Below are 13586 nucleotides of genomic sequence, written 5' to 3' on the forward strand. Positions count from 1 at the left end.
TACTTGAAGATGCCTTCCGATTGCTGTCTTGGACTCGTTCTCTCTGGTGCACAGTGGAGATGAAAGAATTCTTCCTTTTCACTCAAAGTACATATCAGGCCACTGTTTTGAGAAAGAAGCAGGTTTATTCATCCCTTTGGAGTTCGCAAGCTTTGTTTCCTGAAAAATGTCACTTTGGGGTATTAAACTATTCACTGTAGGAAACAGATTTGTAACCCACTTCTCATATTACCTACAGTCAGAAAAACAAAATTTGATAGTCTGGGGTTTATTTTGCTTCCCATAAAAGCGAGTGAGCGTGCGTTGGGAAATTTGTCCGGTTAACTCCTTTACGGAGAAGCGTTACTCAGTCTCCCTCCACCACACACGCCTTCGCCCCCATCGCCCTCCCCACCTCCGGACTTCCCGCCCTTCCAGGGCCGGTGACCTAATAGCATTTTTCTCCTTGCATATTTTGGCTTGGGCCCATGGCCTGGCTGCCTTCGCCTGTCTGAGTCTTTTGAAATTCCTGCATGTTCGCCCCAGATTAAGTGCAGTGTGGCTCAGGATGTGCGTTCCCGTTCTGTCCTTTCCCTGCGAGGTCCCTGTGCAACGTGTCTGGGGCGGGGGGCGGGGGCGGGGCGGCCGCGGGGCGGGCGGGAGGGCGGCGCGGAGCTGTCCGCTCGCACGTTTCCAATCGCATTACGTGAACAAATAGCGGAGGGGCAGCCGGGCCAGAACGGCTTGTGTAACTTTGCAAACGTGCCAGAAAGTTTAAAAATCTCTCCTCCTTCCTTCCCTCCAGACACTGCCGGCTCTCGGGGATCGATCGCCGCGCGCCGCCTTCCAGCGCCGGGGGCCTGGGGCAGAAGGAGGAGGAGGAGGAGAGCCGGTGCCACGTCCCAGCAGCCGCCCGGGGCTGGAGGGAGGGTCTACCGGGCACGCCCGGAGGGGGCCCGGACCCCGCGCTTCGCCCTCCTCGCCGTGGGCAGCATCGTCCTCCCTCACGTGATAACGTCCTTCGGAGGGTCCCCCGGGCTCCCCTCCCCGAGGGCGCCATGCGCTTCGCCTGGACGGTGCTCCTGCTGGGGCCGCTGCAGCTCTGCCGCCTGGTGCGCGGCGCCCCGCCGCCGTCGGGCCCGCCGCCGTCCCCGCGCGAGCCGCCCGCGGCCCCTGGTGCCTGGCGCCAGACAATCCAGTGGGAGAACAACGGGCAGGTGTTCAGCCTGCTGAGCCTGGGCGCGCAGTACCAGCCGCAGCGCCGACGGGACCCGAGCGCCACCGCCCCGGGCGCGCCCCGAGCCCGCGCCCCGGCCCCGCGGCCGCGCTCGCCCGTGCTGCTGCTCCGCGACAACCGCACGGCGCCCGGCCGCGCCCGGCCCTGGCTCCCGGCCGGCTCCTCGGCGGCGGGCGCCCGCGGGGCCGGGAACAGGACGGCGGCGGCGGCGGCGGCGACGGGGCCCCGGACGCGGGGAGGAGCCGCCCCGCCGCCGCCGCCGCCGCCGGGGCTGGCCGACCGCATGGTGGGCGACGACCCCTACAACCCGTACAAGTACTCCGACGACAACCCGTACTACAACTACTACGACACGTACGAGCGGCCGCGGCCCGGGAGCCGGTACCGGCCCGGCTACGGCACCGGCTACTTCCAGTACGGTAAGCAGCCCGGGCGCCCCCTGCGGGCGACCCCCGCCGCCGCCGCCGCGCCCCGCGCCCCCCGCCGCCGTCCCGGGGCGCCCTGGGGGGCGGGGCGGGGTGCCCGGATGTCCAGACGCCACCCCCGCGCTCGCAGGGCTCCCGGACCTGGTGCCGGACCCCTACTACATCCAGGCGTCCACGTACGTGCAGAAGATGTCCATGTACAACCTGCGCTGCGCCGCCGAGGAGAACTGCCTGGCCAGGTAGGCGGCGGCCGCGGCCGGGCGCGCGGGGGACGGGGGGGACGTGCGCCCCGGCGGGCGGACCTGCCCGGAGAGCGAGGTTTGCGCCCGCTCCGGGGGCTCCGTGTCAGGTCGGCGCGCACAGCGGGGAGGTGCGGCGAAGCCTTTCCACCGAGACCGAGTCTCGCCGGTCTTTCCCCGAAAATCTTACGTAAATGTTGGGTCCGGCGATTTCCAGTTATTTCCTATAAAACAACTGTACGGCAGTGCAGAAAGACTGTAATGAAGCCGGGCGTGGTGGCGCACGTCTTTAATCCCAGCACTCGGGAGGCAGAGGTAGGAGGATCGCCGTGAGTTCGAGGCCACCCTGAGACTCCATAGTGAATTCCAGGTCAGCCTGAGCTAGAGCCAGACCCTACCTCGGAAAAAAAAAAAAAAAGAAAGAAAAAAGAAATATGGTAATGAAAGAACTTACCAACTTTTAAAAGATGGGGGTTGGCGGTGCCGCTGTGGCGCCCCACCCCCACCCCAACTGGTAAAGACTGTTTTCCGCTTTGGTCTCCGACCATGACCGACTAGGTTGTTTGGCTGTTACTTCAGCCAGAGTAAGACCGTGAGCAAGTTTTGTTTTCCCATTCGTCCTCAAATACAATTGCTATTCTGGAATTGGGATTCCCTGGGTTTGCTGCGCGCAAAAGGCGTTCTGGTAATCCCCACACATGTCAACATGGGCAGTGAGGCCGTGTTTGAATGTGTAGCTACATAAAATATGTTAATGGCAGCACTGTGGTGGTGTCCGCACATTTCTTCACGTTGGTCCGTTTATAATTGTCAGGCCAAGGGAAGAAATCCAAGTTCATTTTCATTCCTTAGTCATCTCGCACACCACTGAACTTCCTGTATTATGACAGCAATGTCCTCTGAAGATAGGGACGAACGAAGCTGTGTATCTAAATCTGGGTATGTTCTACTAGAGAATTTCCCCACTTTGCTTCTTAGTCAAGTATCTAAGAAATATTTGGTTAAGTTCAAGTTCTTAAAAAGTACCTGTGGATTACTTCGTGGTAATTTCAATTTCACTCATTCATATGGTCAAAGTTGAATTGATTTTATTTATTTATTTATTTATTTAAGAGGGAAAGAGACAGAGAGGTCAGGCAGGCTAACGCCTCCAGCCACAGCAAGTGAACCCCAGATGCACGCGCCTCCTTGTGCATCTGGCTTTGCGTGGGTACTGGGGAATCAAGCCAGGGTCCTTGGGCTTTGCAGACAAGTGCCTTCTTGCCAGCCCTTGAGTTGACTTTAGATCCAAAGTTTCTTGAATATGAACCTGCAGTGTGGGCCTCAGTTTTAAGCTGTGTGGGTTTTGATGGTTGTTACTCACTCACCAGACAGGCTTGTGTTCTGACGATCCCACAGAGCCTGGGATTCAGCCCTGGCTTTGAACTGAGAGGCTGGGGGTGTCACCACAGAAGAATGGTGACATTTCTTTCTAGCTAATATTTGGTGAATCTAATGATCATGGTTTTTCTTTCATTTTTCTTTCAAAATCCAGCTCCGCATATAGGGCAGACGTCAGAGATTATGATCACAGGGTGCTGCTGAGGTTTCCCCAAAGAGTGAAAAACCAAGGAACATCTGACTTCTTACCCAGCCGCCCAAGATACTCCTGGGAGTGGCACAGTTGTCACCAGTAAGTGGATGGGTCTCCAGTAATTCTAATTTGCTTTTTCACCATTTTCAGTTGACACATGAGGCTTATTTCTTGCCAAAGGGTAAGAATTTACATTTAGAATTTTCACTGTGCAATTTGACCTCATCTAAGGAGTCTATCTTGAAGTTAATCCCTCAACCACTAGATCCCATTATCTTTAGAGTGGGAAGCCATGGCTCATTAAATCTGTTCGGAGGACACAAGGGACTTCAACAGAATTTACTCTGACACAATGCAGTTAGGATTCCTGGAAGTCCTATTGCAGCATAGACTGCCTGGAGTGAGCATTAAGTTGCATCTAAAAGATACAGAGACCCTCACAAAAATGCACAGTGCACTTCATGAGCTGATACACTACCATCTTTTTAAAAATATATTTTATTTATTTATTTGAGAGACATAGAGAAAGAAGTAAAGAGACAGAGAGAAAGAATGGGCACGCCAGGGCCTCCAGCCACTGCAAACGAACTCCAGATGCATGTGCCCCATTGTGCATCTGGCTTACATGGGCGCTGGAAAATCAAACCAGGATCCTTTGGCTTTGCAGGCAAACGCCTTAACCACTAAACCATCTCTCCAGCCGCACTTCCATCATTTAAAAGGCCTTGCCAACCCCAGAGTGGTTGCTTGAGCCTCTGCAAATTTAGTCTTTAATTTTAAATTATATGTGCTAACACCATCATTTGCCTTGGTTAACATGCCCAGGTGACATTGCCAGGCTATCCTGATGTGTGGCCTTAGAGTTTCAGAAATTCAAGCCTTCTCATTTTATTTTGTTTTGGTTTGTTCCCCTCATATGACAAGGGAATCTTTTTTTTTTTTTAATTTTTTATTTATTGATTTGAGAGCGACAGACACAGAGAGAAAGACAGATAGAGGGAGGGAGAGAGAATGGGCACACCAGGGTTTCCTGCCTCTGCAAACGAACTCCAGACGCGTGCGCCCCCTTGTACATCTGGCTAACGTGGGACCTGGGGAACCGAGCCTCGAACCGGGGTCCTTAGGCATCACAGGCAAGCGCTTAACCGCTACGCCATCTCTCCAGCCCGGGAATCTTTTCTTAATGAAACAAAAGTAGGCAAGGGCTACCTAACTTTCAGATTAAAGACAGAAATACCTGACTTCTAGGGGCCGAGGAGATGGCTTAGTGTGAAAGCTCTTGCTTGCAGGCGTGAGGACTCGAGTTCAGACGTCCCACACCCCTGTAAATGTGGGGTGGTTGTGGCAGCCTGCCCGTCATCCCAGCACTTAGGAGATAGAAACAGGGAGTCCTCGGGGCAGCCTGACTGCACCAGCTGGATTGGCCAGCTCTGGTTCTGCTGAGGCACTGTGCCTCAGCAAGTGAAGTGAAAAGCCATCATCCTCCGGCCTCCACATGTTTGTACACACAAGTGCACCTGCACACGTGTCCACGTGCATGCATAGACATCACATGTACACAGAAAAAGAACTATTTAATTTCTAAATTATAGCTATTTAAATAGTAGTGGTAAATAAAGCATGCCATTGTTTTCCCTTTCCATTTTCAAAGAGATTTTAAATATTGTACAATTACATTGTTTAAATCTAACATAAGTCCTTCCAGCGTACCTTGCCTCTCCAGAGGACTGAATACCTCAGCAGTGGTAGCCAAGAGAAATCCCTCAGAGAGCACACAGTGAGTTTCACTGAAGCACAGATGCCCTGTGTTTCGCATTCAAGGATAAAACAGGGTGCAGAAGAAAAGCAGAATGCTCAAACTGTCACTTTCCAGCAGCAACGTTAAAAGCTTACGGCTCTGATACACTCCTATTCATCTTGAAAACATCTAGCGGGTATATCTCTTAAGGAAGATCAATTTGACTTCCGATTTAATTTGTGAGGCAACAAGAAAAGCACTTAATATACTTACCACTTTCTCCATATGTAACTGATCATCATGTCGTTGTTGTGTGGGACCTTAGACATTATCACAGCATGGATGAATTCAGCCACTATGACCTGCTTGATGCCAACACACAGAGGAGAGTGGCTGAAGGCCACAAAGCAAGTTTCTGCCTAGAGGACACGTCCTGTGACTACGGCTACCACAGGCGGTTTGCGTGCACCGCACACACACAGGTAGGCTGGCTCCCTGACACGGGGAACTCGGAAGCTTCAGAGAGAACAAAGTCATCTCTTTTCTTCCTCACAACTCTCACTTTTACTCAGTGGTTTCTGGGAAGGTTATCTTGTCAGAATGGAAGAGAACTGGGAAACAGCAAATGATGACTTGATTCAACCACTTGTAAAATGTCCCCAGCGGTGCGCGTAGCCCCGCCCCCTCCAGCAGAAGGTCAGTGGCACTGCCTGTCAGGTCCCACACTGAAAACCAGCTTACTCCCTAGAGTCAGTGTGAATGCATACATCTGCAGTCCTTCTAAATCTAACTGGCAATAACTGTTAATAATACACATCTGTTTTCTCACCTGTAAAAACATTCCATTTTCCCACCTATTATGCTTAAAATGGAATAGTGGTTGGTGTTAGCCAAAGGAGTGGGAATGAGTTTTCTAAAACGTACTTCTTTGAATAATGCAAATAAGATCAGAGAGATAACGTTCCTTTTTCCACACATACACATTTAAGCTTGCAGTGTGATTAATGTCAGATGTCCTCTGGACGATTTTTTTAAATTGTGCTGAGCTAAGAGGTTTGTATGTCTTGGAGTTGGAAAATGTGTGTCAGTTAAAATCCATGTCAGCATTTCCACCCAAAACCCTAATTTGTAAAAGGACATTATAATTTTACTCCGGCCCAGACCTTGGCAAAGGGTCAGTGAATGTACACAGTGCAGGGCAGGAAGGGATCAGCAGCTGGCATCTTGGGCAGTAAATTCTAGGGCTGTGGCAGGAAGCATTTCAGTGTCCTGAGCATTGCCATCATTTCTTTTCTCTGGGTTTGCCATCAAAGCAACTGGAAAGAGAAAGAGTTCCATTTAATGTAGGGGGCACAACTATGCTTTAAGCTAAGGGAGGTGTAACCTACCACATATTTGGCATGTGTCTGTGAAGGGATTTCCCTGTCAGTGACCTCGACGGGGACCTGGAGTTTATGCTCCCCTCTCAGAGAGGTGCACACTGGGCACCTCACTTTGAGCTGGAGTATCTGAGTGCAGGTTGTATGCAGTCTAACTGCTCTTGTTCCCTGACTCATTGGAGTGACCCCACCTTATTTTGTATGGTAGCTTGTCTTTTAATCATCATCTGCATGTTAAGGAATGTTTGTGTTTGAGGGTTTTTTTTCTTTCATTAAACCAATATCTCTTGAACATTGACTTCATTTAAAGGGTATCAAGGCTTAGCACTTAAGGCGCTTGCCTTTGAAGCCTAAGGACCCAGGACCCACATAAGCCAGACGCACACGGTGGTAGTACATGCATCTGGAGTTCATTAGCAATGGCTACAGGCCCTGGCATGTCCTTTCCCTCTCTCTCTCTAATAAGTAAAAATAAAATAGAGGAAATCAACTCTCACAAACCTCTAATGTTGACTTATGTTACTTTTATTCTAATTCAGGGATGTCTTTAGGCCTGAAGACTAAGGACTACGAGGAGAGATAAGAAAGCTATCTTTCCCTGTCACCATCTCTCTATCTCTGTCACATATACACATATAACTTCTTGTGTTCTATGAATACAAAGTTACATATATAAAATTTATACAAAACTAAAAGTAGTCACAATATGCTCATTAACTTAATGTAGCAAAGAGTTGTGTTTTGCTAAAGCCAAATAGCTAATTTATACAGTATGAGATTATATTATTCTTACTCAGAAAAATTTTACTTTGTTTTTATATTTTGACTTTAAAAACATAAAATGTCTACCTGCTTAGTGGCCTTAGTAACTTCAATTTTTATTTATTTATTTGAGAGGAGGTAGAGGCAGGTAGAAAGAGAAAATGGGTGTTCCAGGGCCTCCATCCACTGCAAACAAACCCCACACTCATGTGCCACTTTGTGCATCTGGCTTTACATGGATACTGGGGAATCAAACCTAGGTCCTTTGGCTTTGCAGGCAAGTTTCTTAACCACTAAGCCATCTCTCCAGCTCACCTTCAGCATTTTAAAAGCATGTTTATTCAGCCATAAGGTAGCATTATTTATACCTGTCTTCAACAGGAGTCTAATTCAGTGGCCCCTTTGCAGTCTGGTGTTGTAGCAGTGGTAACAGCAGCAGTGAATGCTGAGTGTGTATAATGTGTCAGAACCAGATTGGGTTCGTCCAACCACAGTTCTCTCTTATGTTCATTGTTAAATGACATATGGGTCAAAGTGGGGATCCCAGCAGTGATCATGTGGTACTTGCTACATGAAGTCCATGAGAATAATGTGAGCATTTTTTAGTTCTTTTACAAACTTTAAAGCCAGGTGTGGTGACACACACCTTTAGTCCCAGCACTCAGGAGGCAGAGGTAGGAGGATCATCATGAGTTCAAGGCCACACTGAGACTACATAGTGAATTCCAGGTCAGCCTGGGCTATAGTGAGACCCTACCTCAACCCCCCTCCAGAAAAGAAGGTCTAATATGTCACTCACCAGTGTGACTCAGGTACTTTTGAGTTTGGCCTGTGTTCCCCCATGTGCAGCAGGACAGCACAGTTTTCCCTTCACTCTTCCCAAATCCAGCTACAGCCAGACAGCGTCACCAAACATGCCGAGGTGGTGACAGAGAGACCTGAGTGCTGCTGAAATTACACGACCCTGTGGGGCTACAATGATGGCAGCATCTTCTTTTTAATCAACTTTGGGTTGCTGTTAAAATAAAAATATGACAGTTATCTGGGTGTGGTGGTGCACGCCTTTAATCTCAGCACTTGGGAGATAGAGGTAGGAGGATCACGTGAGTCCAAGGCCAGCCTCAGACTACATAGTGCATTCCAGGTCAGCCTGGGCTAAGGCAAAACCCTACCTCAAGAAAGCAATAATAACAACAACAACAATAATAATATGATAGTTAGAAATTGTATGAAGGACAAAATATCATGGAAATTCAAAGCAGAAGAAGGGAATTAGAGAGAGATTCACTGACCAGACATTTAAGCTAAGTTAATTACTAAGTGGCCATTATTCCTGATTTGGTAATCTAGAAATTTGGTGAAAGCTAATTTTACTAATGTAAAATTTAATTTGAAAATTATATTATTTTCTGAACTATAGTCTGACCATACCCTGTCACATAATTTTTTTTTTAATTTGGCTGATTTTAGGGATTAAGTCCTGGTTGTTACGATACCTATGCAGCTGATATAGACTGCCAGTGGATTGACATAACAGATGTACAACCTGGAAACTACATTCTGAAGGTAAGGACTTGGGGAATATGTAGACAAATCAATATGCTTCCTTTCTCTGTATTCAAATATCAAAATAATCATGGTCTTGCAAGCACATTCTGTAGAACAATTTCTAAATAATGCATGTATATGATTTTTTGATTTCAGAGAACTCAGAGGAAATTACACAGTTTCCTTTTATGCTATCTCCAGTGTTTAGCCACTTTTAACTTAAGCCCTTTCCCTGTCTGATGTCACAGAATCTCTTATTAACAATTTCTTCATAACAGCAGTTCTACAGAAATAGAAAAGAATCAGTTATAACAAAGATGAAATCTTCTTCACACATCTTGTCTTTGATACCTAGGTCAGTGTAAACCCCAGCTATCTGGTCCCTGAATCAGACTATACTAACAACGTTGTGCGCTGTGACATTCGCTACACAGGACATCACGCCTATGCCTCAGGCTGCACAATTTCTCCGTAAGTATGATTTAGAAGGCGTTTTAATTTATCACCTGGCTCTATAAAGGACACGTGTTTCTGCCATGGCAGCTTCCTTGTAAGTAAACGAAAGGTAACAAATTAAGTACAGAATCTGCCTTTTCATATAACGTGAGCTAACCCTTTTTTTAGTATTTGTCTCTTACCCCACCCTTTGATAGCTAGCTCAGATTTAGAATCCAACGGGGTTTGCTTACCCCTCACCATATGCCCATGGCCAGGTAGCGACTGGCCACCTTACAGACTCCCACTTAACAGCTCATTTGTAAATTGCCCGGTTTCTCAAGAAACTTACCCTTGAAGAGACGGGAGAGAAACCCGTGGATGTGACAGAGGTGTGATAGTGAGACGCTCCAGGAGAGAAACTGACAGTACACGGGAGCCAGAGGACTTCCGCCACGCGTGGGCAAAGATTCCCACTGGGAGCAGAACCAAAAGGTGGCTTTTGTCACACAGGATGTTCCTTCTCTTTAACAAATATAGTCCATTGAGTTAGATACTTTCAAATACTTACAACAAATAAAATTGAGATTCTGGCTGTGTGCAGGGTTGCTTACTTAAAACTTACCGGTCACGTTAGCCAGATGCACAAGGGGGCGCACGCGTCTGGAGTTCGTTTGCAGAGGCTGGAAGCCCTGGTGCGCCCATTCTCTCTCTCTCCCTCTATCTGTCTTTCTCTCTGTGTCTGTTGCTCTCAAATAAATTAAAAAAAAAAAAATTTTAAACTTACCAGTCATCACTGGCTGCAACAAAACAGCAAGTGTGATTGAGATGGATTTCTAACAAATACCACTGATCATATGAAGTAAAGTTACCATAGTGAGTTACTCATAATAAATACGAGATCAGGGGCTGGAGAGATGGCTTTAGTGGTTAAGCGCTTGCCCATAAGCCTAAGGATCCCAGTTCGAAGCTCGATTCCCCAGAACCCACATAAGCCAGGTGCACAAGGGGCACATGCATCCGGAACTCATTTGCAATGGCTGGAGGCCGTGATGTGCCCATTCTCTCTCTTTCCCTCTGTGTTGCTCTCAAATAAATAAATAAAAATTTGAAAAATGAGATCATACAAAGAGGAGGAAATCAAGAAGTGCAAAATCTGAATTGAGGGAAAAACTCTCACCTTAAGGAGAATCAGCTTGTCTTGGGCTTTACTTCTGGAGGAAGGAGGGATTTCCTCAAAAATCTCAGACTCAGGAGTGACTTCAGGCAGCATTTGAATCTGGCATTGAGGGTCAAGGACTACAAAAACACAGATGAGGAACAGCATGTTGGGAGGAGCCAAGGTCATAGGCTGCTACATGGCAGGAGTGAATTTGCAAAAATATGTCTCCTAGTTCTACCAAGCGTAAGTTTTATGACCTTGAAGTGGACTAAAAGGATGGAAAATGTCAGTTGGGGCCAGAGCAGAGGGAGCGTTGAAGAAGAAGGCTGAAATGTTGGAATTTCACCCAGAGAGCCGTGGGAGTCTGAAGTTTTCTGAGCAGGGAGCGTAACCTGCCTAAAGCCATGAGGCAGTCTGGTATCAGCTTATGTGTGTGATCCCATTCGTCATTACTTTTTTTTTTTTTTTCAAAGTAGGGTTTCACTCTATCCCAGGCTGACCTGGAATTCACTATGCAGTGTTAGGGTGGCCTTGAACTCACAGTGAGCCTCCTACCTCTGCCTCCTGAGTGCTGGCATTAAAGGTGTGTGGCACCATGCCTGGCTAATTATATTTGTGTTTTTTTTAACTCTAATGACTGTCAGTTGTTCATGCCAGTAAGATATTTGAAAACATTCTACTGGATATAAAAAAAAAATACCCAATAAGTTGGTGTGTTCCATCAATGTATCTTCTGTCCCTCATTCTCCAGTGAGTCAGACCCCGTTGGATTCTAAAGTACTATGACTTGGTTCTCTTTTCACAGAAATTGCTGTTTAGAAATCGACAGTTTATGATTTGTACTCAAGGGCATTGTTACTAACTTTGCTTCACGTAGACCCGTGGTCACCATTTGATTGATAGCTTCTAGCCCCGTCCTTTCCCTGGGCTGCATCTATGCCCAGAGTCCTGCTTTGCTTCTCCTTGTTTCAGAGGTTGTTTTCTGATTTTAAGTGTGTGGACTGTGACATCAGGCATAAACTAGCTGCCATTGTCATATCTTCTTTCCTCAAATCATGGTTAAATTAGTCTACTAAAGGTAATTCCACCAGATGATTATTGCTTAGGTGAAGGGGAACTGATATATAAAAATTTTTGAGGATGACTTAATATGAATCTATTGCACTCATTTGTAATATTATCAATTTTAAAACGTATCCTATTTTGTTTTCCTAATCTAGGTACTAGAAAACAAGCCAAACTCCCAGTGGATAAATCAGTGCCTGGTGTTCTGGAGTACAAAAGAAAAAAAAAAAAAAAGACTAGCTTCAGTAGGATATCTCTACTTCAAAAGGACAGGAAAACAACAAAGTAATTTTGTTTGGACTCTTTCACAACAAATCACATAACTGGATTTTGGACATCTGAATCAACCTGATTTGAGTTTTCTATATTTATTCATCTTACTTTTGTGAATCAACAGTGTTTCAACTCTATATTTGTATACTTGGCTCTTTCAGAGAAATCCAAATTTCTTAGTCATTTTTTTCAAAAATGTAATGTGAAAAAGAAAATGATATCTTAATGAATGAGCCAAAATTTGAACTGATTATTCTCAAATTTTGAACCGATTATTATGTAAAGTGCAGAAACCAGTGAAGAAACATAGTAATGAGCCTCCACTCACCTCAGCACACACTGCTCGGAAGCGATACTGCTGCCGTTGCAGTAGACATGGATACATTAGGTGCTGAGGAAGGAACAAATGCATTGTTGCTGGTGTCAAGAAATATTACCATATAGCAGAGAAATGGCAATGTATGTATTCAGATAGTTACAGCCCTATATAAAAACTATGTTTACATTTTTTAATTAGTCAATACTTTTCTTTCTGTTAAGTGCAGATTTTCATTCTGACTTGAGTCAACTTCCATTTTGAAATGAAGTAGGTAGCGGAGCTGCCCGTTTCTTACCTGGTACCTGGGGCGCTCCCTTCCTTCTCCTTCGTCTTTCTATGGGCAGAGGTGTCGAGAGTAGCGTTCTTAAGGTCACAATGGGGGAATAATATACATAAGACAAATGTGTAACAGGGAAGTCATTCTAGTGACAGGTATGATATGTCCAGACATGATGTGCACTTAAGCATATTTTAGTATTAGCCAAAATTAAATTCTTACTGACATTAACATTATACAGACAAAGCAGCAAAACTATAACTATCTTTCAAATGCTTTTAAAATACTGAAAAATGAGTTTATATTTTCAACAGTTCTACTTATTTTTAATGTTCAGATATTTTTAAAAGAGGAATGCTAAAAACACCCAATCATCCAGAATATATGACATAGTATGTGTGCTATACAGGAACATCATCCTAGAATATTCAGGAAACATACACGTTATGTATCTCACATGGAGTCCAGATTAGCAAAGCTCACAGCATTGCGTACTTGAGAGGATGGTGAATAAGAGGGAAAAAGTTCTTTCTGCAAAACCAAGAACTGTACTCCACCACAAAACAGCTGTGATCTTATTTTAAACTGTGAAACTATGTGCAACAATAGAATTGGAGACTCTTTTTCTTAAGTCCCAAAGGTGCAGAAAGAAATTAAATTAGACTCTTAGGCTAATGGTGCTTCAGCAGTTTTCCTACCTTAACCAGCATCAATCTCCAGTAAGATATTTCCTGCCAGAACATGGTAGGTGGAATTCTGTGGGTTGGAATCCTGTCATGTGTCATAACACGTAAGTGTTTACTGACAAACCCTAGGTGCATAGCATAGTAAGGGAAGTAGAGATGGACAGTCACCAGGGGCAGGTACTATGGTACACATGACTCTACTCTGCCAGGGCACACACTTACCAATCAGCCAATACAGTCAGCGTTTTCATTGAGCTAGGACCTGAGCTAAGGGATAGCTTCTTAGATGTACCTCTTTGCCTTAATTTGCATTTAGTCGTAAGATTTAGAATGATCCTTTCAAATTATAATCGTTTCTAACGAAAATATTTTAATACACTCGCTTTTTTAAACAAAATAAAAAACTACTGTCAGTATCAATACTGAGCCAGACTGGCATCTACAGATTTCACATCTGCTGTTTCATTAAGATTCTTAACCCTGTAAAAA

General features: G+C 45.8%; 1 protein-coding gene across 1 annotated transcript; it reads left to right on the forward strand.

Annotated features, from left to right (window-relative positions):
- Positions 1-707: 707 nt before the first annotated feature.
- On the forward strand, positions 708-9355 carry Lox (lysyl oxidase). The gene is made up of 6 exons (XM_045130945.1): positions 708-1635; positions 1772-1880; positions 3415-3552; positions 5517-5673; positions 8803-8898; positions 9236-9355. The coding sequence occupies exons 1-6, from the start codon at positions 1038-1040 to the stop codon at positions 9353-9355; spliced, it is 1218 nt and encodes a 405-aa protein (XP_044986880.1). The 5' UTR covers positions 708-1037.
- The last annotated feature ends 4231 nt before the right edge of the window (positions 9356-13586 follow it).

This window comes from Jaculus jaculus, chromosome 12 (genome assembly GCF_020740685.1).
Source record: "Jaculus jaculus isolate mJacJac1 chromosome 12, mJacJac1.mat.Y.cur, whole genome shotgun sequence".
NCBI classification, from domain to species: Eukaryota; Metazoa; Chordata; class Mammalia; order Rodentia; family Dipodidae; genus Jaculus; species Jaculus jaculus.

Bases quoted from the DNA above. Each gene is read 5' to 3' on its own strand.
- Lox (XM_045130945.1), top strand. From the start codon at position 1,038: ATGCGCTTCGCCTGGACGGTGCTCCTGCTGGGGCCGCTGCAGCTCTGC. The intron at 3,553-5,516 runs GTAAGTGGATGG...GTGGGACCTTAG, and splicing joins GAGTGGCACAGTTGTCACCA to ACATTATCACAGCATGGATG. The intron at 5,674-8,802 runs GTAGGCTGGCTC...GGCTGATTTTAG, and splicing joins CGTGCACCGCACACACACAG to GGATTAAGTCCTGGTTGTTA.